We start from the raw sequence: 23,668 nt of genomic DNA on the forward strand, positions 1-23,668 counted from the left end.
ACTTCTCAAAATAATTCAATCTTTACAGTTTAGAATACTTAAGTATTGTGAAATATTTTTTGTATGCATTCACTTAATTCAGGAGTTCTATGGTCTGTACAAATGGTATTTGGGCTTCCTATGTGAAAGCTATTGACCCTGTTTCAGTGATTCTTGCAAAGCAGAACATGATGAGATTGAATCATTTATTTCTAAAGGGAAGGTGATGTTTGACCTGACTTTGCATTTGGTCAGCAATCATTTGTGCTGACTGACTTGTTTCACTGGACATATTTAAGAGTGTTGGAGAGGCATTTGTTCAGATGTCGGAGCATATAAGAATTCACTTTGCAGTATGTAAATAGAAGATCTAATACTGGCAGATGTAAAGTGTTTCCTTCCCCCTCATGAGTTCATGGTGGAAAGACAGTACATAAACTAAACATCAATTTGGAAGTCGGCATTCATTTAAAAAAAATGAATAAATAAGTGTTAAACTGAAAATATATATACACACCTCCTGCATATCCTATAGATTGTAAGTTTGCAAGCAGGGCCCTCTTACCTCTATGTCTGTCTGTTATTACCCTGTTTTGTTCTATCAATGTTTCCAATTGTAAAGCGCAACGGAATATGCTGCGCTATATAAGAAACTGTTAATAAATAAATAAATAAATATACAGACAACACATGTAATACATTATCAACATTTGGCATTCATTTGAATCTATAGATTATAAACTTGTGAGCATGGTCCTCTTGCTGCTCTGTCTGTTAATACCCAGTCTAATTTTATTACTGTTTCTTTAAAAAGAAAGTGCATTGTGTTGTTAAAAAAAATAAAAAAATAAAAAAAAATAGTTGGGTGAAATAAGTTCTAACATGTATTTAATTTTGCTGTATTCAATTATTTTCGCGGTCCGGATCTCCCGTCTAAAGTGATGTGAGATCGAGGGGCGCTATTCAATTGTTTCTGATTTTATCGCTGATCTCGCCCATAGTGGTTGGGTTTAGCCACTTAAAATGGCTACCTCCAACCAAAGTGCTGGGTGCGATCGTGAAAAGTGCTGTTTGGGTGCCCAGACAGGTCATTTTTCGACCATTTCAGCTCACACCCCCCTGGAGCTGCGAGCTGCAATGGTGTGCCGGCAACTGATCGCGCCCAACAGGAGCAACAATTAAATAGCTCTTGTTGGGCGTGTAAGGTGGCGTAACAATTGAATACCGCCCTATATGTTAATTGAAGCAGGATAGGGGTAAAATAACTCTCTGGACAAGTAATCAAGGAACAGCATGTTATGTAGTGCAAAAAACGTTTAGGTTCTGTTACTTACAGGTCACACGTTAGTAAGTAGTGCCCTACTGTATATCTTTCATACATGGGAGTGCCTACATTTTGTTACTCCTAAGAAGAAAACTACAGACACATTGCTCATACACTTCTAACATTACCTTTGAAGCACTAGATTAGTGCATGTAATTTTATGACACAAGCCTACCAAGTCATGGGTGCTAAACCTGTTGAGCTGTTTCCATTATATGGTAAAACTGAAGGTGTAACTTCATTTCCTGCTAAAATCACACCTGAGCTGACTGATGGGTATCTATAGAGGATGGAAGGGGTCAAATATCTGTCACCTTGTTTCCTGTTCAGTTTTCAGCTAAATAAACTGACCTTACCATGGCAACCGCTTTGCGGTCATCTCCACCCAATGTCCCCTACAGCTACAAATCTGTCTTTGTTTATCACCCTGGAGAGCATTGATCTGCCAGTGTGAACACAATCCTAATTTTCAGCCTATTGCATGTGTCTTTGGTACATGTGAATAAAGACCATGTTAAGTATAATTTCTGTTGTTGTTCGATACATAAATAGATAAAGCTAGAATAACAGTTGCTTTATTTCTTGGTGTTATGAAAGATCTGTATTCTGTTTCTTTTCCAAAACACTTTCAGATTTCTGTTTCATTCGAACAGATTGGAAATACTGAAGTGTTCTGTGCTAACGCCCTGAACATATGTTTCCAAGCAAAATATTTTTGCAGTGAATGTGAAACATCCCAAGAATGGTCCATGACTGTACTGATATTTTTTTTTTTTTCAGAACTATTTCAAATTTGCTTATGTGTAAGATTTAAGAGCCTATGGGGGAGATTTAATAAAGCTTGGAGAGAGATAAAATTGGAGATAAATAGCACCAACCAATCAGCTCCTAACTGTCATTTTTCAATCACAGCCTGTAAAGTGACAGATGCTGATTGGTTGGTGCTATTTATCTCCAATTTTATCTCTCTCCAAGCTTTATTTAGGGGCATGTGTATCAAATCTTGATGCAAGATTAATTTGTGAGATATATATGACTAACCAATCAGTTTCTAACTTACATTTTGCAGGCTGTGTTTAAAAAAATTATAGGAGCTGATTGGTTGGTGCTATATATCTCACAATTTTATCTGACATCAAGCTTTGATACATATGCCCCTTAATCTCCCCTTATTTATCAAAGCTTGATGAGAGGGAAAATTGTGAGATCTAAATCACCAACCAATCAGCTTCTAACTTACATTTTATAGGCTGTGTTTGAAAAATGACAGGAGCTGATTGGTTAATACGTTTTCTCTCACCAAGCTTTAGTACATAGGCCCCTAGTATTTTGTTCATATGGCAATGAAGGGACATTGATTGTGTGCTTTTTTTTCTATCTCTTTGTTCTAAATACTCCTTTTTTTTTCTGTCTTTGCTGCACTCTCATATCCTAAACAGCCTGTAGAACTTAAACCATGCAGCATCAGAAAACTTTGTATGTACTGTGCTATACAGTCTACATAATTATATTAGCTGATTGTATTTTAGGTGCCACTGCTTTTTAAATAAAGGCCTTAATCTTGAAGAGAAATTGCCACAGGGTTCATGGAAGGTTCTGAGCAGGTCACTGGCTGAGGAATAGCATACAATTTCATTTAGGATTTTATCAATCTTATCCTTTAAATAGGAAGAAAGATGTTGTACATTGATAGTAGCTGGTTGGTTGGGTGTGGGTATAAAGTGATTTAAATGTAATAAAAAGTTGATTGGGGTTAAATTTGAAACAATACATTTATTTTGAAAATAATACTTTTTTGTATAATTATACTCCCTTGTCTAGTACAAATATATTTCATTATACCTGTATAAATATGCTGTGACATAAAGTTGTAAATGCAGAATAACATTTCGTATTTAATGATTATGCATGGAAACATACAACTCATTGTTGATAGGACTGTGCTATTATTCCACTATTGACAGCTTAAGTGTTCATTTCATGCAAATGTCAATACATTATGGAAAGGTTACCATCTAGTCAGGCGTTTAGTGTTATGATTGGTCATTTGGGAAATGCTTAACTGTAGTATTTACATTTGTAGTTTCAATAGCAACACTGTTGACAGAACACTCTCCTCCTTTCCCAGGGCTCTCGGTAATACCCCTTTCAGACATACAGCAAAAACCTGGCTTTTTAGACGTGAACGTTCATCAATCTGGGTTTTTGTTATGTGTGAACAGAAACGACCCGGGTCGAAGTCCAGGGTCCATGACCCTGCTTTATACCAGGGTTTTTCCCAGGTGCAACCCAGGTGTAGCCTCAAGTGTGAATGCATCCATCCCAGGTTTTTAGACCTGGATTTTTAGAAAACCTTCTCATTGGCTGTTCCATGCACCTGCTGATGACATCAACTGCAGTCACCCAGACCACATGACTGGGGAGCAAACAAATTTTAAGTGTGTATTATTTTTTGCTTAACTTTTTTATGTGAAAATTTTAACTTTGTATAGACCGCAACTTTCTAGAGGCTATATTCATAATTTTCTTATGTTGTAATGTAAACATTTATTGGTTATCAATAAAAAGAACATTGGAAATAAACAAACTTTGTGGTATTTACTCTAAAAGTGCTAATTTTTATATTATGTCATTACTGTGAACAAAAAAAAAATATGTATCCCCTTTAAATCCACACCAAATTTCAGGGCCGACCCAGGTTTAGTGTGAACTTATCCGACCCTGGAATTTCTCGGGTGTAGTGTGAAAGGGGGTCTCAAGCAAAAACTCGGGTTTTTGCTACGGTGAAAAACTCTGGGCTGAGCAGCAAATTCCTGGGCCGTATGTCTGAAAGTGGTATAAGTGGGGCAATTAACACCTCTTTATGTGGTCTTCGTGCACACCTGTTTGGATTGTGATAGATCTGGGCTAAATTTTCTAGCCACTTGCTTTAATATAAAGCCAGTCCCCATCTGTAATACTATTGCCTTTTGATTTGAGCATGCAAAAATTACTTTGTGGTCACAGACAGAGATATGTTTTTAGACCATTTTTATTTTAAAGCCTAAAATCATAAGTATATTTTTAGGGTGGAATTCAGTTGTTTTTGTCCTCTGCTGTTAGTTATGGATGCCCGACAGAGCAATTTAATTGTTGCTCCTATCGAATGCCACAGGCGCACAGACTTCTGCTCGCACCCTCCAGAGGTGGTGAGCACAAATCCGCAAAAAGTCAGTTTTTGGGCAGTCAAACTGATGTTTGGCCGCGCTAATGAGGACTTTGCACATGTTTGGTCACTTTACGTGCCCAAACCCGGTACATTTGGGTAGGATGTGCAAAAAGGTATGGGCACCCAAAATCATTGAATACCAAGGGGGGAGGGTTAGGTTTAGGCACTAACGGGGAGAGTTAGGGTGCGGGGGGAAGCGTATTATAATGCAAGAAGGGAGAGTTATGCCGCATACACACTAGACGATGTGTGTATGTGGCGTTATCGTCTACGGCAGGACCCGATGGGGGTGCCCACATTGGTAAGTGTATGCACACTTACCAATGTCGGCCACGACGGATGGGAGGGGGTGGACGGGCCATGCGGCATTCGGCAGCATGGCATCATTAACAATATCCCCAGATTGAGCTGCATGTTCAGCCGACTGGGGATATCGTTAACGACCTGCGGGAGTGCGCATCATTCGTCATTTAGTGCATACACACTGGACGATATGAACGATTACGATATCATTCATAAAAATCGTCTAGTGCGTATGCCCCTTTAGGGTTAGGGGAAGAAGGGGGGAGGGTTAACATACTCACCAGACCCCTGTCTGGATTCCGCTGTTGGCATTTTGACAGCAGGCATCCCGACTACTGGGATTTCATACCCAACCCGTTTCATACATGCACACAAGTCAGTATTGTAACTCTGAATTGAATATAAACTATAAAATCTGATATTGTAAACAATGTTACATTGTCAACAGAAAAATATCTTCAGATTCAGTGCCTAGTACATCAAGTTGAGACTCCTCAGTGTATAACAGTAGGGAAATGCCTGAAACTGTTAGGAAAGGTCTATTTCACAATAGGAGTGCTTCCCTGGGCAAGATGACATATGCACAATCTACAGCTAGGATTACTAATGTTATGAGATCAGAATCACTCTCTGGATCACCGCATCATGTTATCAAGAAACATCAGGAACTCTGAAATATGGTTGCAACCGGGGGCCTAGGGAGGGTGGTTCCAGTGGAGCACAAGCGTCAGGCGCTGAACAGGTCAGAAGGCGCTGGCTGCAGCCGGAGTCTGACCACGGCATTTATTTAATACCTAACAGACTGCCGGGTGCAGTCTGTTAGCTGTAACACACAGCCGCCCACATCAGTTTTGTAGTCTGCAGCTACAGGCTGTAGTGTTTGTCTCCCTTCCAGTTTGCCCCACTCACTGCCTAATGCATGTCGGTATCAGCAGGGAAAGGCAGTGCTACTACAACCACACAGCAGCGCTGGCACGCCCTCTCCCTGCCCAGACACGACCCTTCTAAGCCCGAGGAGGGAAAAATCCCACTTATCACGGGTGAGGTGAGAAGCTCAGCACACCCAGCTCACAATCAAGGTAATTTCTTCCGAGCTACATAATAATCTCCACACCCCTGATCCCTGCCCTCTGTAACAGGTCCCTACTTCTACATAATAATCTCCACACCCCTGATCCCTGCCCTCTGTAACGGGTCCCTACTTCTACATAATAATCTCCACACCCCTGATCCCTGCCCTCTGTAACAGGTCCCTACTTCTACATAATAATCTCCACACCCCTGATCCCTGCCCTCTGTAACAGGTCCCTACTTCTACATAATAATCTCCACACCCCTGATCCCTGCCCTCTGTAACAGGTCCCTACTTCTACATAATAATCTCCACACCTCTGATCCCTGCCCTCTGTAACAGGTCCCTACTTCTACATAATAATCTCCACACCCCTGATCCCTGCCCTCTGTAACAGGTCTCTACTTCTACATAATAATCTCCACACCCCTGATCCCTGCCCTCTGTAACAGGTCCCTACTTCTACATAATAATCTCCACACCCCTGATCCCTGCCCTCTGTAACAGGTCCCTACTTCTACATAATAATCTCCACACCCCTGATCCCTGCCCTCTGTAACAGGTCCCTTCTTCTACATAATAATCTCCACACCTCTGATCCCTGCCCTCTGTAACAGGTCCCTATCGCTATGTAATAATCTGCAGCTCTGTGCTTCTGTATTGCAAATCTTCTTCAATCATATCATCACTTTTACCTATTACCAACTTTACAACTGTTTGTATATGTTTACAGGGCAGGTCCCACATAATGAGCTGACCTTCGCCCCTGGACGAAAACTAGTGAGTGTAGACGGGATGTGGTTAACATAGCAGTGTGGCCTGGGCAGAAAGAGGTGGTGTACAGAAAGTCATGGTACTGTAAACTTCAGTAATGGGGGGGTCGGGTGCGTTAGTATAGGCATGCTCCGGGCAACATGGCTCCACGCTAAATCTCTGGTTGCAACAACCACCAATGAGATTACTCTTAGACCAGAATGGCTAATACCAACAACAGACTCCAGTGCTACAGGATCGGGCCCTCACTTTGGGGTGTAAATACTAAAGTGTAGGCTTTTAGAAGTGGAGATGTTGTCCATATCAACCAATCAGATCCTAGCTATTATCTTGTAAAAGGTGCTAGATAAATGTTAAGTAGAATATGATTGGTTGCTATAGGCAACATCTCCACTTCTAAAAACCCGCACTTTCATAAATTGTACCCACTTTGTTTCTTTTATACAGCACAGAGGATTTGGTCAAGGAAAGAAAAGTCACATAAATGTAATGGAAATGAGAGCAGCATGAAAGTCAATTCAACAGTTTCATCTGCAGTTTATGGGAAAACATGTCACAATATTGTCAGACAACAGGACAGTGGTGGCCTTCATAAATCATCAAGGGCACACCATAAGCAAAACCCTGATGAAGGAGTTAATAATTTTGTAATCTAGACAGACAGAATCATAAAGTCACTTTTAGCATTTCACATCACAGATAAGAATATATTGCTTGTTTATTTGAGGCGAAGGCAAGTTATTCCAAAAGAATGGTCTCCAAATCGTCAATTCTTGCAACTACTGAAGAAAATTTGGCTGTGAGCTGTTGCAGTTTGCAAGGGCAGCCCCTCCAGTTTTTCCCAGTGACCTCTGCAACCATTCATTGCAAAATGCAGAGACCCATAGTTGCCACAAAATTTCAATGAAAGGGGGTACATAGCATTGTTTTGTTTTATAGCTTTTCCAAATAGCACTTTCCCATGCATGGCTCAGAACTTGGGCTTTCATCACTACCATGCTGTATGGGCTTCACTGCCAGGAGCCCTCAGGTTGCGAAACTACTAACTGTTCCCCTTATGGAACTAGCTGGCAGTATTGCACAGACTAGCAATCACAATACAGAATTAGGATCTAAAATATGGTTAGATGTAGCAAATGGTCAGGGTTAGAGGTGCACAAGTAAGAAAATGAGGGTAACATGCACTGGAGCAAAATTGGGAGACAAGCCTGAACTGGTGCACAGGTAGACAAATCAGATCAACTATAATATCTGGAGCAAGGCAGAAGGAACTAATGGTGCGTACACACTGGGCGATTAAAGTGGACGACTGAACGATAACGATATCGTTATCGTTCAGTCGTCCACTTTATCGTCCATTTTTAACACAAAAAAATATGAGATATGGTAAGAACTTACCCTTGTTATCTCTATTTCTACGAAGTCCATAGGGTTCCACAGGATACCTTGGGGTATAGGTGTGACGTCAGTCGCAGGGCACCAAAGAGTTAAGCTTTCAGCCTCCCAGGATGCACTAGGTCCCCCTCCTATACCCCGCCCCCGGGCCAAGGCACCTCAGTTAGTTACCAAGCCATAGGCCGGAGGAGGAGAAGGAAGAGAGAGAACAAAGATCTGGACACATACAAGAATCACATTCTCACCAGAGGGAGACGGAAAACCGGTGACCAGAGCAAAGCCCATCTGCAGCACAGGTGCGACAGGGCGGGAGTCCTGTGGAACCCTATGGACTTCGTAGAAATAGAGATAACAAGGGTAAGTTCTTACCATATCTCATATTTTCTACTTCAGGGTCCATAGGGTATCCACAGGATACCTTGGGGATGTCCCAAAGCAGTATCCTTTAAGGGTGGGGACGCTCCTGTGCAGAAAGGAGAATCCGCCGCCCGAAGGAAGCATCCTGAGAGGCGAAGGTGTCAAACCTGTAATACCTCACGAAGGTATGGACAGAAGACCACGTAGCAGCCTTGCAGATCTGAACTGCCGAGGCACCACGTCGAGCTGCCCACGAAGGACCCACAGACCTAGTGGAATGAGCCTTCAGAGAAGGAGGGACCGGTAGGCCTTCATGAAGATAAGCTTCAGAAATAGCCATACGGATCCAGGCTGCCAAAGTTTGCTTTGAAGCAGGCCAACCCTTTTTACGGAAGCCAAAGAGGACAAACAAAGCGTCCGACTTCCTAAACGAAGAAGTGCGGTCAACATAAGTCCTTAAGGCCCGCACAACATCCAAAGAGGCCTCACCCACGGAAAGACCCGGTGAGTTAAAGGCCGGAACAACTATTTCCTCGTTAATATGAAACTGGGAAACAACTTTGGGAAGAAACTCGGGCCGAGTGCGGAGCACTGCCCTGTTCCCATAAAAAACCAAGAAAGGGGGTCTACAAGAAAGAGCCCCTAACTCAGAAACACGTCTGGCCGAAGCAATGGCCAGAAGGAAAACAGTCTTAGCTGTTAGCCATTTAAGATCCACTGAGCCCAGTGGTTCAAACGGCGGTCCTTGGAGAGCCCTCAGGACCACAGCCAAATCCCAAGGCGCCACAGGTGGAACAAAGGGCGGCTGAATGCGGAGAACACCCTGCATAAAGGTGCGCACATCCGGGATTGTAGCAATCCTACGGTGAAACCAGACAGATAGGGCCGAAACCTGTACCTTCAAAGAAGCAAGGCGAAGCCCATGATCTAGTCCCGCTTGCAGGAAGGCGAGAATCCGAGACAGACGAAACTCCCGCGGTGCATAACCTCTCGGTCGACACCACTGGAAGAACGTATGCCACACGCGATGGTATATCCTCGCGGAAGACGGTTTCCGAGCTCGTAACATGGTACGCACCACAGAGCTGGAAAACCCCCGGGACCTCAGCATGGCCGTCTCAACAGCCACGCCGTCAAAGACAGCCGAGTCAGGTCCGGGTGAAGGCAAGGACCCTGAGACAGAAGGTCCGGTCGTAGCGGCAACCGCAGAGGAATGTCCACGGACAGACCCTGAAGGTCTGAGAACCAGTGCCGTCTGGGCCACGCGGGAGCTATCAACAGGAGCGTCCCTCCTTCCTGTTTGAATTTCCGGATTACCCGTGGAAGAAGGGAGACCGGAGGGAACAGGTATGCGAACCGGAACGTCCACCGGACGGACAGAGCATCCACCAGAGACGCCCCTTCGTCTCTTGTGCGAGACCCGTACACCGGCAACTTGTTGTTGTGCCGGGACGCCATGAGGTCGATTTCTGGAAGACCCCACCTGTCCACCAGTAGTTGAAAAACGTCCGGGTGCAGGGACCATTCCCCCGGATGAACGTCCTGGCGACTTAGAAAGTCCGCCTCCCAATTGAGCACTCCCGGGATGAAGACCGCTGATATGGCCGGAAGATTGCGCTCCGCCCAAACCAGGATCCGAGAGACCTCTACGAGAGCCGCCCGACTGCGAGTTCCTCCTTGCCTGTTTATGTAGGCCACGGTGGTAGCGTTGTCCGACTGGACCTGCACCGGGCGACCCTGGAGAAACCGCTGTGCCTGCTGGAGAGCATTGAAGACCGCACGGAGTTCCAAGATATTTATTGGAAGCTCCACTTCTGTCGGCGTCCACCTGCCCTGGAACAAGTGTGGACCCGAAACTGCTCCCCAGCCCCGAAGACTGGTGTCCGTTGTCAACAGGACCCAATTTGGAACCCAGAACGGACGTCCCTTGTTGAGGTGGGTCGTCTGTAACCACCACGTAAGGGACAGGCGAACCTCCTGGGTGAGCACAATCGTCTGGGACTTCAGAGACTGAGTCAGCCCGTTCCACTTGGACAGGATCAGGTGCTGCAGAGGTCTGGAGTGAAACTGGGCGTATTCCACCATGTCGAACACCGACACCATGGAGCCCAGTAACCTCATCGCCGAGTGTAAGGACACCCGGCGGCTGTGCAGACAACTGCGCACCCTTGACTGTAAAGCAGAGATCTTGTCCTCCGTCACGAAGATCCTTTGCTGTCCCGAGTCCAATAAGGCTCCAAGATGCAGAATCCTCCGAGACGGGATTAGAGTGGACTTCTGCCAGTTGATTAGCCAGCCGTGCCGTTGCAGCAGTGCAATGGTCAGGTCCAAGTGGCGTAACAGGAGCTCTGGAGATCCTGCCACCAATAACAGGTCGTCCAAATACGGCAACATGCGGACTCCCTGCAGCCGCAGAGAAGCCGCCATGACCGCCATCACCTTGGTGAAAACACGTGGTGCTGTTGCCAGGCCAAAAGGTAACGCCCGAAACTGGAAGTGGTCGCTGCTGATTGCAAACCTGAGGAACTGCTGATGGCGCCAAAGAATAGGGACATGCAGGTAAGCGTCCTGTATGTCCAATGACACCAAGTAGTCCCCAGGTTCCAGCGCCAGAATGATGGACCGTAGGGTCTCCATCCAAAACTTCGGGACCCGCAAAGACTTGTTGAGTGCTTTGAGGTTGAGAATCGGACGATATGACCCATTGGGTTTCTGTACCAAAAATAGATTTGAATAGAAACCCTGGCCCCTCTGGGAGAATGGAACCGCCACTATAACTCCAGCCTGGAGCATAGTGTGCAATACCTTCCGCAGCTCCGTAGCCTTGTTCCGGTCTGATGGGAGACCCGTGGTGAAGAAGCGAGCCGGGGGTCTGTGCCGGAAGGAGAGGGCGTATCCGTGGGAAACCACCTCCAGAACCCAAGTGTCTGTCGTAGTGGTCGACCAACACTGGGCGAACTGTAGCAGGCGGCCTCCCACCCTGGGATCCCCCAAAGGGAGGCCCGGACCGTCAGGCCGCAGGCTTGTCATCTGGCTTGGGGGCCGGACGTCTGGTACTCCATGCCTGCTTCCGGGGCTTGACCGATTTCTTAGGGCCAGCCTGTCGAGGAAACGACTGTGGTTTGGGCCTGCCCTGGGCCCTAGATGACCGAAAGGACGATGGTCCCGAACCAGAAGGAGCAGCGGCCGACGGGAGACAGGCAGATTTGGCTGCCGCCAGCGTGGCCACAATCTTATCCAGATCCGGACCGAAGAGAACTTCTCCGGTAAACGGCAACGCTTCCAGACCTTTCTTGGAATCTGCGTCCGCCTTCCAGGATCGCAGCCACAAGGTGCGACGAGCAGCTACCGCTGCTGAAGAAATTCTAGACACCAGAGTACTAATGTCTAGAGCCGCCTCGTTGATATAGGTGGCCGAATCACGGAGATTGCCAATCAACTCCGCCTGATCGGCCGGACAGTCGGATTCAAAAGAAGCCTCTAATGAATCCGCCCAGCGCTCCATCGCTCTGGCAACCCAGCAAATGGCCATAGCCGGCCGTGCTGCCCCCCCTGCAAGGGAATAAGCGGACTTCAGGCAGATTTCTACCTTGCGGTCCGTAGCATCCTTAAGGGAGGACATGGATGGCATCGGCAATGTGGCACTACGGACAAGACGGGTCACGTGAGAATCCACCTGTGGAGGGGATTCCCACTTAGCAAAATAATTATCCGCGAACGGATAAGCCACCGCCAGGCGTCTCTGCGGCTGGTATCTTTTGCCAGGTTGTTTCCACGCCTCCTCTAAATGGTCCACCAACTGACCCGAAAGAGGAAAGACTGTGGCATCGCCCTTCACATCTTTGAAAAAGGCATACTTAGATTTAGCCGCTGGGGGAACTTCGTCCTCAATCACCAAGGCTGTGCGGACCGCCCGAATAAGTCCAGGAATATATACCTTGGACTTAGCATCAGCGTCCTTAGTATGGAGAGGTTCCTGATCGTAAGGATCTAGAATCTCCCCATCATCAGACGTCCCTTCGTCATCCTCATAAGGAGCGGACAGAGACGCCACCGGCCTTTTATGAGACCGCATCACAGACTCCCCTTGCAACACATCCGACAAGTGCTGTACAGAAGTCGTCAGGGAGTTAACCCACGCTGGCTCCTGAGAACCCGGGAGCGGGGAAATAGGGAGACTGTGGGGTACCACCAATTGTCGTGGGAACCCCTGCATGGGTGACGACACCACAGACTGCTGGGACAAACCCATCGGAGTAAACGCGGGCTGCGGAGCTAACTGGCCCACTAAAGCTGTTAACGCCTGAGCGAAACAAGCCCAGGGCGGCTCCTGTACCGGTGCTGTAACCGTAATAGGCCGCGCCATGGACAAACACTGCCGGCAAAGGCCCTCCGCGCTACCCTCCCCCTCCGCTAACGGTACTTTGCACGTGGTACACTGTAGCCGGAGGGGAAAATCACTTTCAGACATGATGGCACCACGTATGTGACCTCTCTCACCAATTAAGTATTAAATAGGCGAGAGACCACCCTGCAGCACCGCACCGCAAGGGCTTTAGCAGAAAGAACAGGGACAGTAATAAAGCTGACAGTTTAGAGAAGAAAAGATTACAGGCAGCAGCGCTAGCACAGTCACATACAATGCAGAAAAATAACAATTCCTGCACTAACAGCGCTGATCACTCAACTACACAGACACAGGGCCTGGTAGGACACAGCGCTGCATACACAGACCTGACCACAGCGGAGGAGAGGTATGCGGGGGGACCCAGACCACGATGCTTCCGTCCAGCGCTTCCAGCAGCGTTCACCATGCGTTCTGGAGAAGATGGCCGCCGAGGAGCAGAGAGGAGGCTGGCCTGGGGGAGGAGCGCTGCCACAGGACCAGTCGGCAACATGCAGAGAGGGCTGTGTGCAGCGGGGGAGGCGCCGGCTGTGAGACAGGGAAGGCGCGCTCCCCTGGCATGCATTTAACCCCTGGGACGCCGCAGCGCTACCGCTCTGCTGCGGTCCGCTGTCCCAGGGGGTAGTGGAAGCGCAGGTTGGTCGCCTGGCTCCACGCTGCAGCCAGTCCCCAGGGAGCCCCCTGCCTGGGGACTTAGGACCATGTGATCAGCGGGGACCCACCGCGGGACCCCGCTGCTTACCTCTGTCCCCCTTGAATCCGGCCATGGTCCGGAGCATCTGGGGTCACCGCTAGCTGTGACCCCAGACGCCCACCAGCATCCCCGGATCAGTACCGGCGTTCTGGTACCGGCGGGGTGTAGGGAAGACAGCATGGACGTCAGGACTGACTGTCCATGCTGTTCATCCAGTTGTGCAGCCACAGCTGCATGAAGAATAAGCTTCAGGGGCTTCTTCTAGCCCCCACTCCAACAGGTGCACCCGACTCCGGCCGGGCACCAAACTAAACTGAGGTGCCTTGGCCCGGGGGCGGGGTATAGGAGGGGGACCTAGTGCATCCTGGGAGGCTGAAAGCTTAACTCTTTGGTGCCCTGCGACTGACGTCACACCTATACCCCAAGGTATCCTGTGGATACCCTATGGACCCTGAAGTAGAAAGATGAACGATGACGACGACGCGCGTTCCCGCGGGTCGTTCGTCATCCTCGTTCATCGGGCTGACATGCAGGCCAACCTGACGACCTCGTCAGGTTGCTGCATGTCAGGGAATGGGTGAGAGAGCCCGGTGCTGAACGATATCGCTAATGATATTGTTCAGCGGCTGTGCTCAATGTCATGAACGACATTGAGCACAGCCTGCCGGGGACACACTAGACGATATCGCTCAGGGAGCATATCGTCTAGTGTGTATGCACCGTAAGGGCCTGATTCAGAGCCGGATGCTCTGACAAGAGCGCTCGCTCTGAATCAGGGCCCTCCTACCTAATATTGGAGCGGCCTCCTGGCCGCTCGCATAGCTGTGGGTGACCACCCACAGCTTATGCGAGCGGCCAAAATGATGGTCGTGATGGTCTTGACCATCGGGCTTGCGACGAGACCCTGTGGTAGGGTCTCGCTGCTGCAAGCCCAGGAGTGCTTTTGGCTCTATAAGAGCCAAAAGCACTCCCACAATATGTAACATGTTGGTAAATTTATATACACTATAGGTTCTGTATGGTACGTCCCCCTCTTTTCCTGTGGATAGATATAATAGGGTGTGAGCAGTAATGTGCCCACCCACGGCTATTGAATTCCTCCGTCGGACGCCCATTACTCACTGCTGCTGGTGAAAACAATTGAATTGCCCCCATTGTGTTTATTACATCTGCCCTCTTTCTGGACTGTACCAGGTACTTCTGTATCTTAATAGAAAATAGGCTCCAAACTTTCTTTCATCTCATTGGGTCATGCTTGCTCTCTTGCTTCCTTCAGTATAAGTATCATATTGATGTATCTGTATTTGGTCATTTTAAGTTTTTATTTTTTCCCCCCTTATAATTGGCTTCCTGTTTTCTCATTACACACTGACTTTTCATATAGCAAGACATGCTTATTAGTATGACCATTGCTACCTGAGTTAATGTGTATTTGTTTACATTTTCTTAATATTACACACAGTGTTACCAATACCTTTACATCATTCATATGTTTGTTTTTGTTTGTTTTTAATTGGGCAGTAGGAATGTATTATGGGTGGAAAATCGCTTTCCATGGAAACTACACAGTGGTTAGTTTATGGTGTATTGTATAACATTAGGTTTAACTGTCCTCTGAGACATGAGCAAAGAAATTCTTTCCACAGTAATTGTCTGGCTTACAGTACACACTTTCATTAAGTACAGTTATTTGTTTTAAGTCTACTGTCTTATATTTTAAAGCCCTTTATCTCTGTACTTCTTATAAATTGCTTCAATAAATGTTCTGTAGTACCCAAAGAATGTTTATTTACTGGCTGTATAAGAACTTATACCCTCTGTACCTATACAGTACTCCAAACATAAAATACTGTGCAAAATTTACCTTTTTAGATTGTAAGCTCTCAAGGCGGGCCGTCAGAACTCTTTGGTACGATTTGTAATTCGACCGTTTTAGAAGAATTTGGTGCCCAATGGCTGTGTGCCCTAAGTGGTGGATGCAACCATTCTTTGCAAAATGCAGAGACTCATACAGTAGTTACCACAAAATTTCAATGAAAGGGGTACATAGCATCATTTTTGTTTTATAGTTTTTTCAAACAGCACTTTCTCATGTATGGCTCAGAACATTGGCTTTGATTACTACCATGCTGTACCAAGCCATATATTGGAGTCTACTTTCATTGGTTATTGATAACACCCAGATCCTGCATAAATGACAGCATGCCTATTCACCTTGTAGTTGTGATAGTCATTTTAATAGTCCTTGCTTACTTATTACTCAACTAGATGTTGTTATATGCTATATTAAAACTAGTTGTAATTATGCAAATCATTTAGAACTGCGTTATACTATTTAAGCTTGCCCTGTTAACGCTAATCAGATGCATAATATATTGATGTTATTTTCAATATTAACTTTGTTTCATTTATTGTCTTGTATTATGTTTGTCTTGTCTAAACTGTAAATAGTATAATCTTCTGTGTAATGTTTTCAGGTTGAACAAAGCTGATTTCCTCCAGCACAGACCACAGCAGACCAGCAGAATGTTGGAGGAGGACATTGAGGTGGCTATTAAGGTGGTGGTGGTTGGAAATGGTGCGGTTGGGAAATCTAGTATGATTCAGAGATACTGCAAGGGGATATTTACAAAGGATTACAAGAAAACTATTGGAGTGGACTTCCTGGAAAGACAAATTGAGTATGTGTTTATCATTTTATCATAACTGCATTTTGCATCTGCACCTCTAGCTTGTGGTTTAGAGCTTGTTTTGGGACCCACTGTACAATTTTGAGGTATACGTTCAGGAAACCGGCGGACGCAATGCCGACCGCTGGCTTCCCGACTGATTAATCCCGGCGAGGGTTAAATGACAGGCATCTAAATCTGGACGCCTGTCATTTTCCAACACCGGGAGACCTGCGCCCGGCATCCCGATCGAAGAGATGCCAGGCGCGGACAGCCGCGGAGGGGGTGTGTTAGGTTTAGGGCTCCGGGGGGGGGACTTAGGGTTAGGCACCCCCCGGGATGTTAGGGTCAGGCTAGGGGAAGGGGGGGTTAGGGTTAGGGGGTAGAATTAGGTTAGTTTATACTTACCTTTAGGATTATCGGGATTTCCTTCTCTTGCGGCCGGCGGTAAATCATACCGTATGCCAATTTTGAGATGCTTAGAAAGGTTCAGATATTGTCTCCTTTTTGTTCTGCTCTTTATAACCTATTTATAGTGATATGAGATATCAAGATAAATACCTGTCTCCTATCAGATGTCTGACACACTGCAAAAAGCTTCATTCACAATTGTACTCTTTCTATATATTGAGATTTAAAATTTTTACCCTTACAAATTATTTAAAACATAATCACTCTAGTGAAGAGCCATTGATCTAAAAGTGGTGAGTTAGAATTACTTTAAAACGCCTTAGTAGCGGCAGTCGTGTATGAGTTGCTAGTTCCAACTGTTGTTGAAGTTTGGCCATCAGAGATCATCTGTGTTCTCACAATGTAGGATATAGCCCAAGTGAAATTACACTTCCAAAAGGATTCACCCCAATGGAAAATGACCTGTCTATCAACACAAGCTTTTACAGCAAATGCTATATGCACTAATTTGAACTATTCATGGACTGCAAATTGTGTGTAGAGATCAGTACTCCATAATAAGTTTGACTTTTCATATATTAAAATTGTGTTGGTCCATATAGAGGAATCCCATCCTCATGTATGATACATTACTCTCTATCTCTTTCTACACTGGCTTCAACCACATCCTGCTTTGTACATTGATTTCCAGGTGAGCTACTCACTGACCTCTTTCACTGGAATATTACCCTTCAACAGTTCTTCCAGAAGTGCATACATAACACAAGATGTTCGCTGGTGGTGTTGATGACTGCAATTTACTTGTGCTGTATGGGGATACTTACTGAAACAAAAGCACTGTTAGTTAACTAGAACTAATGAGTGATGTATGAGAGTACTACTGAAGAGTATTAATAATGTAATATGACAGTACTGAATAACAACTTACAGATACATTGTAATTTAAAATCGATAAAGTAAAAATGGTGAATACAAAAATAAATCAACCATTTACTATAATGCAACATTAATACAGAAAAAACATTCCTTGCATTAATTTATGCACTACTAAGAACTTCTGTACGACAATACACAATGCTAGAATGTCACTAGGTTTTCCACTGAAGATGTAGCTTCATTTGCAGTTGTGCTCTGCTGATGCCGCACTGGTTTGGTGCAATGAAGCTCATATGCAGATACACGTGTATGGATCTTATTGGAACCATTCTCCTCTTTGACAAAATAAAATCTATTTATGCTCCCTAAAGTTTGTGCTATTCATGAAGACCACCCTCCTGGCCTCATGACATGGGTAATGTAGAGTTCAGTAGATTTGTGTTGGAGTTTAGAGCTTCACCTACAAAGTTGTTACATACCCAAGAGAAATACATTTTATTTCTTTACATTAAACATGTTGTTAATAAAACCTACAGGGCCAAATGTAATAGGGTGAGAGTTTACAAAATGTGAGAGTTTAGCAGTAAACTCTCACATTGGTCGAGTTTTATCTTTAAAATGGGAAAACATCTGGATGACATATTAAATTGTGAGTTTTTTGAGTCTGAAAAAAATGCGGGGTTGGCTTGTTCTCATACTCTTATATTGGCTGAGTTTTAAAAGGGGTAAGAAAACTCTCACATTTTCTAAACTCTCACCCTATTACATTTGGCCCACAGAGTGACTTACCATAGCTGCCATTGTAAATACTAAACTGTAAATTTAGTTTAATAAAGGCATCTGGCTTCAGTGCAAGTCTGTCATGTTTGATTCTGCAGATTGTTGGCTTGATCACATTGTAACATATAGCATACATTCATAGTTTAAAGATAAACACATACGGGTCATTGGGATGTAGTCAGGAAGCCGACTCTCTAAATGCCGACCGCCGGCTTCCCTACTGTGAAATCCCGGCAAGGTACTAATGACAGGCGTCGAAAACCCGACGCCTGTCATTAGATCTACGCCGGGAGCTCAACCTCCAGCATACCGAATGAAGGTAAGCTGGGCGCGGACAGCTGCGGGGTGGGGAGGGTTAGGTTTTAGGGCTCCCGGGGGGACTTAGGGTTAGGCACCCCCACCCGGGAGGGTTAGGTTTAGGCTAGGGGAAGGGTGGGCTAGGCACCCCCGGGGGGAGGTTAGGGTTAGGCACTCCACCCCCCCCCACCCCCATCTCTTCAAACAAAACCTACATCGCACAAACAACTTTGCTGTTGACAGCCATGCACACACTCGCCACGTCGCCCTGTAGCACGAGTTACCATGGAATGATCCATATGTCCCATTCGCCTGTCTATTCACAACAATTTACAAATCATATCCTCCCAGGATTATTTGTGTTTTTTTGGGGGGGGTTTGGAAGGGGAGGTTATTTTTTATTATTATTATTATTATTATTATTATTATTATAATAATATTATTATTACATAATCTATTTCTCTTTTATAATCAGTATTTATTTACAACTCTTGGTTAGATCCTTATATTATATTGTCACCTTCCATCATGTGCTCCAAGCTCTTTCCACTCATCCCAAGTAGAATTTAATATACACATAGCACCACTGGGTGTTTCTGATTCACTTTTGGTTTATTAGTATTCTATTGCATAGATCCAACTACAGTGTGTTGAGAAGCTAATGAGCTGTTTTGCAATACAGCAGCGGCATGGCCAGATAGGTCTTTTCAAATTTAAATTCATTGCTCCCCTCCTTCAATTTAGCAAAAGCCTAAGTAAATGAAAGGATAATCAAACCTAATGGCCCAGGAAACGTTCAGACAAACCAAGAGATCAGAGCCTGAAGCAGGCTTTGTACACCCTTAAAATGGCACTTGGTGCATGTGACTAATACTAGCATTTTATTTGTGTCTTAGGATAAATGATGAAGATGTTCGGCTTATGCTGTGGGACACTGCTGGACAAGAGGAGTTTGATGCAATAACTAAAGCATATTACAGGGGTTAGTATAACTTTCTAAGCTGAAACTGATCAGCTGCAAAACTAAAACACAGAAAAGAATTATTGGCAGTTTTACTTTAATGTTAAAATACATACATATATGTGCTTGTTCATCATGGTAGCATCCAATCAAGATGCATGGTATACGGTTAGAACGTGTTGGTAAGAGCGTAGCCCCCTGCCCTGCACACAGTTCCTGTTTTGTTCTAAAGCTAAGTGTATTCCTGGTTTATGCTGAAAATAGGCCTATCTATGACTAGCTGTGGATGACCTTTGCTGACAAGTGAATCCATATGGTGAGCTGGCTTTAAATAAAATAAATTCCAGGTATTAACGTCTGGAGAATTTCAAATGCATCTTGGAAATTAATGGTGGGAACTCCTTTAATTAGCAAGGGTAGGTCAGTCAGTTCTAAAATGTTATTTCCTCTCTTTAAGAGAGATATCTGGTAAAGTTTTTAATAAGTTCTAGATATCTTTTAATAATCAGTATTTCCGAACAACAAGCAAATTGGAACATGAGGATCTCCTCTGGGAATATGTTTTGCATTGAGCGTGAAGGCTAAGTAACCGGTTTTTAGTTCCTCATGAGAATACAAATACATTGTGAGAGCCTACCAGTTCTTCTGTAGGGATATTGTAATTATCACCAACCATGATTCATCATGAGAAGTCATTAGGGCACTTGGGGAGAATAGATACATTTCCTTTCCTGCTATAAGTGGAGAAAGATAACTTGGATCAGATAGTTTACTTTAATAAGTTCATTTAGCTAGTATCTTTTATCAGTTTCCTCACTTTTTTTAAATCATTGGAGCGTACACACGGTCAGACTTGTCAGATTTGTCAGATGAACGATTGAACGATTTTACCAAAGTTTTGAACGATTTGAACGATTTTTGACTGCATTAAAATGAATGGAATCGTCCAAGTCTGACTGCAAACCCATCAGATGTCAGATATCGTTATCTGACAAACGGGAACGCGCATCGTTGATCGTCCATCGTTCAGGCATGTCAGATATGAACGATTTTCCTTCAGATATGAACGACTGAACGATTTTTAAATCGTTATCGTTCATATCTGAAGGAAAAATCTGATCATGTGTATGCACCTTTAAGTGTTAGAATATTATAGACACAAATATTATAGACACGTGACATTATACCATATACACATACAGTTATGAAATACCACATTGCTCACAGTATAAACGAATTCACACTGAAATTTGCTTGTTCTGTTATTGGCATATGGGATCCATTAATCTGACAGATAACACAAATGGTGGAAAACATGGATATTATTTAGATCCGTACAAACAGCATTTTACATCTACGCTACAGGATATATACCTATAATGACCTTGCTATTATACACACATCATTCTAATACTACCCCAAAGATGAGGAATGAACAGAGGGGGTTATTGTGAGACACACTAGGACTGTAGTGCAGGTGCCATGTCATGTTGTTTATCAGTATCCTGGATTCTGTTGTCCCAAATATAGGAGGCTATAGATGAATTAAGGGCTCTGAAAAAGGTTTAAAGGTGCCTATAGAGGACTTCAGCATTATGTTATCTTGGGGAGGTGATAACTTTAATTACCCACAGTGGATGAAATTTTAGAACATTTAGGGGGTATCCAATTAGCCCCAATATTTTTTGGGGGGTGAAAAACATGGATTTCTCACCGATTAAACTCAGTTTTTCGCCAATGTTTTATTTTCCCACCCTTACCTATTTGTTTTGGGAGAACAAATAGGATAATTCACACGTAAATACATAGGATCTGTGATAAGTTCACAGACAAATGTGTTTTCGCCATTGCGCTGGCGAAAAAAAATGCACTTTTCAGGGATACTTTTTTGAGACACATCAGGTGCCGGAAAAAATCCCCGATAAGTGGTTTTAGGGATAATTGGATAGCGCCATTAGTTATTAATTGCAGGTAGAGGGTTATTATAAGGTCGTCTTCATAGAACCTATGTACATATTCCCTATAGCAGGTATTTGCAACTTCTAATAGGTTGTGACCTACTTTCAAGTGTCAAAACTAACCGTGATCTACCATACCTTCCCACTGCCATTCATAATTTGAAACAACAAAATTCATAAAAAAATTTAATTTCTTTAGTTGTTACAAAATAAAATGCCACACAGTGCCCCCATATGTCATAGCAAATGGCACACAGTACCCCCATATGTCACAGCAAATGGCATAGTGCCCCCATATGTCACAGCAAGTGCAACATAGTGCCCCCATATGTCACAGCAAATGGCACACAGTACCCCCATATCTCACAGCAAATGACATAGTGCCCCATATGTCACAGCAAGTGCCACATAGTGCCCCCCATATGTCACCAGAAAATGTCACATAGCGCCCCCATATGTCACATATACAGATGTGTCCACATACATCTAGCCTCCTTGCACGTTAAACAGCCCTTCTAGTCGCGACATGCCAGGGCACGTCTCTGTAGCACAGATCGTCATTTTGTGCAACTTTTTAGCTTCAAATGCATTTTATTCGCACATCGATGTGAATAAGACGCACAAACAGCGTCTGCTGATTTAAAATGATATGCAACAGGCCTATGTTCTGTGTGCAACTGTGGGTGCATCTGCATGTGAAATGCTACATTAGTGTCACAGCCACTGACATTGTAACGTAGCATTTTGCATGCAGATTCACTCACCATCACACACACATATAGGTATGCAGCATATCATTTTTATCAGCAGAAGCTGCTTGTGCATCGTACGTATTCACATCGCAGGCACATTTGTATGTAAAAATTTGCACAAATTGAAGGCAAGATGTATGTGGACACATCTGTAGTTTGAGGTTTTAAAATCTTTGATATTCAGGGATGTAACTAGGTATTTGAAGGCCCCAAAAATTTGTAAGGGCCCTTATGTACCACCCAATGGTGAAAAATGTATATAACGTATTTAACTTTGACAAGGAAGATGGGCCTCCCTCAGCTTTGGACCCCACAGCAGATGCACCTATAGTAGTTACCCCCATGATGATATTAAGAAAAACATGCATTATACAGATTTATTTTAACTTTCTCTTAAACAAACTCATGAAATAGGCTGGTTTAATATAAACACATTATAAAGTGAATTTCACCATTTCATATGTATTATTTCAGAATTCCAGTTATTTGAAACTAGCATACCGCATCGAAAACCTGTCTTGAATATATATTAATTGCTGAGTCCTTCAAGCAGTGGTATTCTCAATACAGTTTTTGCAAGAGGAATTTAGCGTCTTTTATATTTTGTTCACTTGTACTTCTCCTGTTTCTTCTAGGTGCCCAAGCCTGTGTGCTGGTATTTTCTACCACAGACCGGGAATCATTTGAAGCGGTGCCCAGCTGGAGAGAGAAGGTCATGGCTGAAGTTGGAGATATTCCCACTGTTCTTGTTCAGAATAAAATCGACCTGCTTGATGATACAGTCATCAAGAAGTAAGTCTTCCTTCACTATCCTTTTACAGATATTTCTTCTTTATCCTGTATTATCCACCTGCCTCAGTGTGTGAAATCAAATGACCCAGAAATTGGTGCAATAATGAATCCTTTCATAAGTAATGCATTAACACTAGTGGTTCATAATGACGATCACAGTGACTCAATGTGGCACTGTCATAGGATGGCACTTTTCCTACATGTCAGATAATCAAAGTCTTCTACCTACTAGAGCTGCCGCCCAGGTCTTCTCAAAGTTCTGTTATGTTTAAATGGACACATTAACTTCCTTGTGCAAAGGGATGGAGACAAGGATACATTGAGCACTCAGTGGTACTGATGAGCCACACAATCAATGGGATAGGAGACGATATGGCGACCCACTATAACCACTGGGTGTGTGTGTCTGTAAAATGAAACGCAGACACATACTAGGAGTAGTATTTAATAAACCAAGTGGTAATAATAATAAATAAGCAAAATAAGTAACAATAATGTTTGCTCGGGATGTAGTTGATATCCCGGCAGTCAGGATGCCAGAACTGGAATCCCGACACCAGTCAGAATCACGGCACCTGCATTCCGACGGTAAGTATTGGGGAAGGGTTAGGGTTAGACACTCTGGGAAGGGTTGAAGTTAGGCTCCGGGGAAAGGGTGGGG

General features: G+C 44.3%; 1 protein-coding gene across 2 annotated transcripts in view; it reads left to right on the top strand.

Annotated features, from left to right (window-relative positions):
- RAB23 (RAB23, member RAS oncogene family) overlaps positions 1-23,668 on the top strand; it is a 39,990-nt gene that overhangs the window by 1,017 nt on the left and 15,305 nt on the right. For both annotated transcript variants that reach the window (XM_088455912.1, XM_088455913.1), the window contains exons 2-4: positions 15,989-16,192; positions 19,441-19,526; positions 22,851-23,007. In XM_088455912.1, the coding sequence (XP_088312038.1) occupies positions 16,038-16,192; positions 19,441-19,526; positions 22,851-23,007 (398 nt within the window). In that variant the 5' untranslated portion in view covers positions 15,989-16,037. The remainder of the gene's footprint in view (positions 1-15,988; positions 16,193-19,440; positions 19,527-22,850; positions 23,008-23,668) is intronic.

This window comes from Taudactylus pleione, unplaced genomic scaffold (assembly GCF_031769625.1).
Source record: "Taudactylus pleione unplaced genomic scaffold, aTauple2 ptg000678l, whole genome shotgun sequence".
NCBI lineage: Eukaryota > Metazoa > Chordata > Amphibia > Anura > Myobatrachidae > Taudactylus > Taudactylus pleione.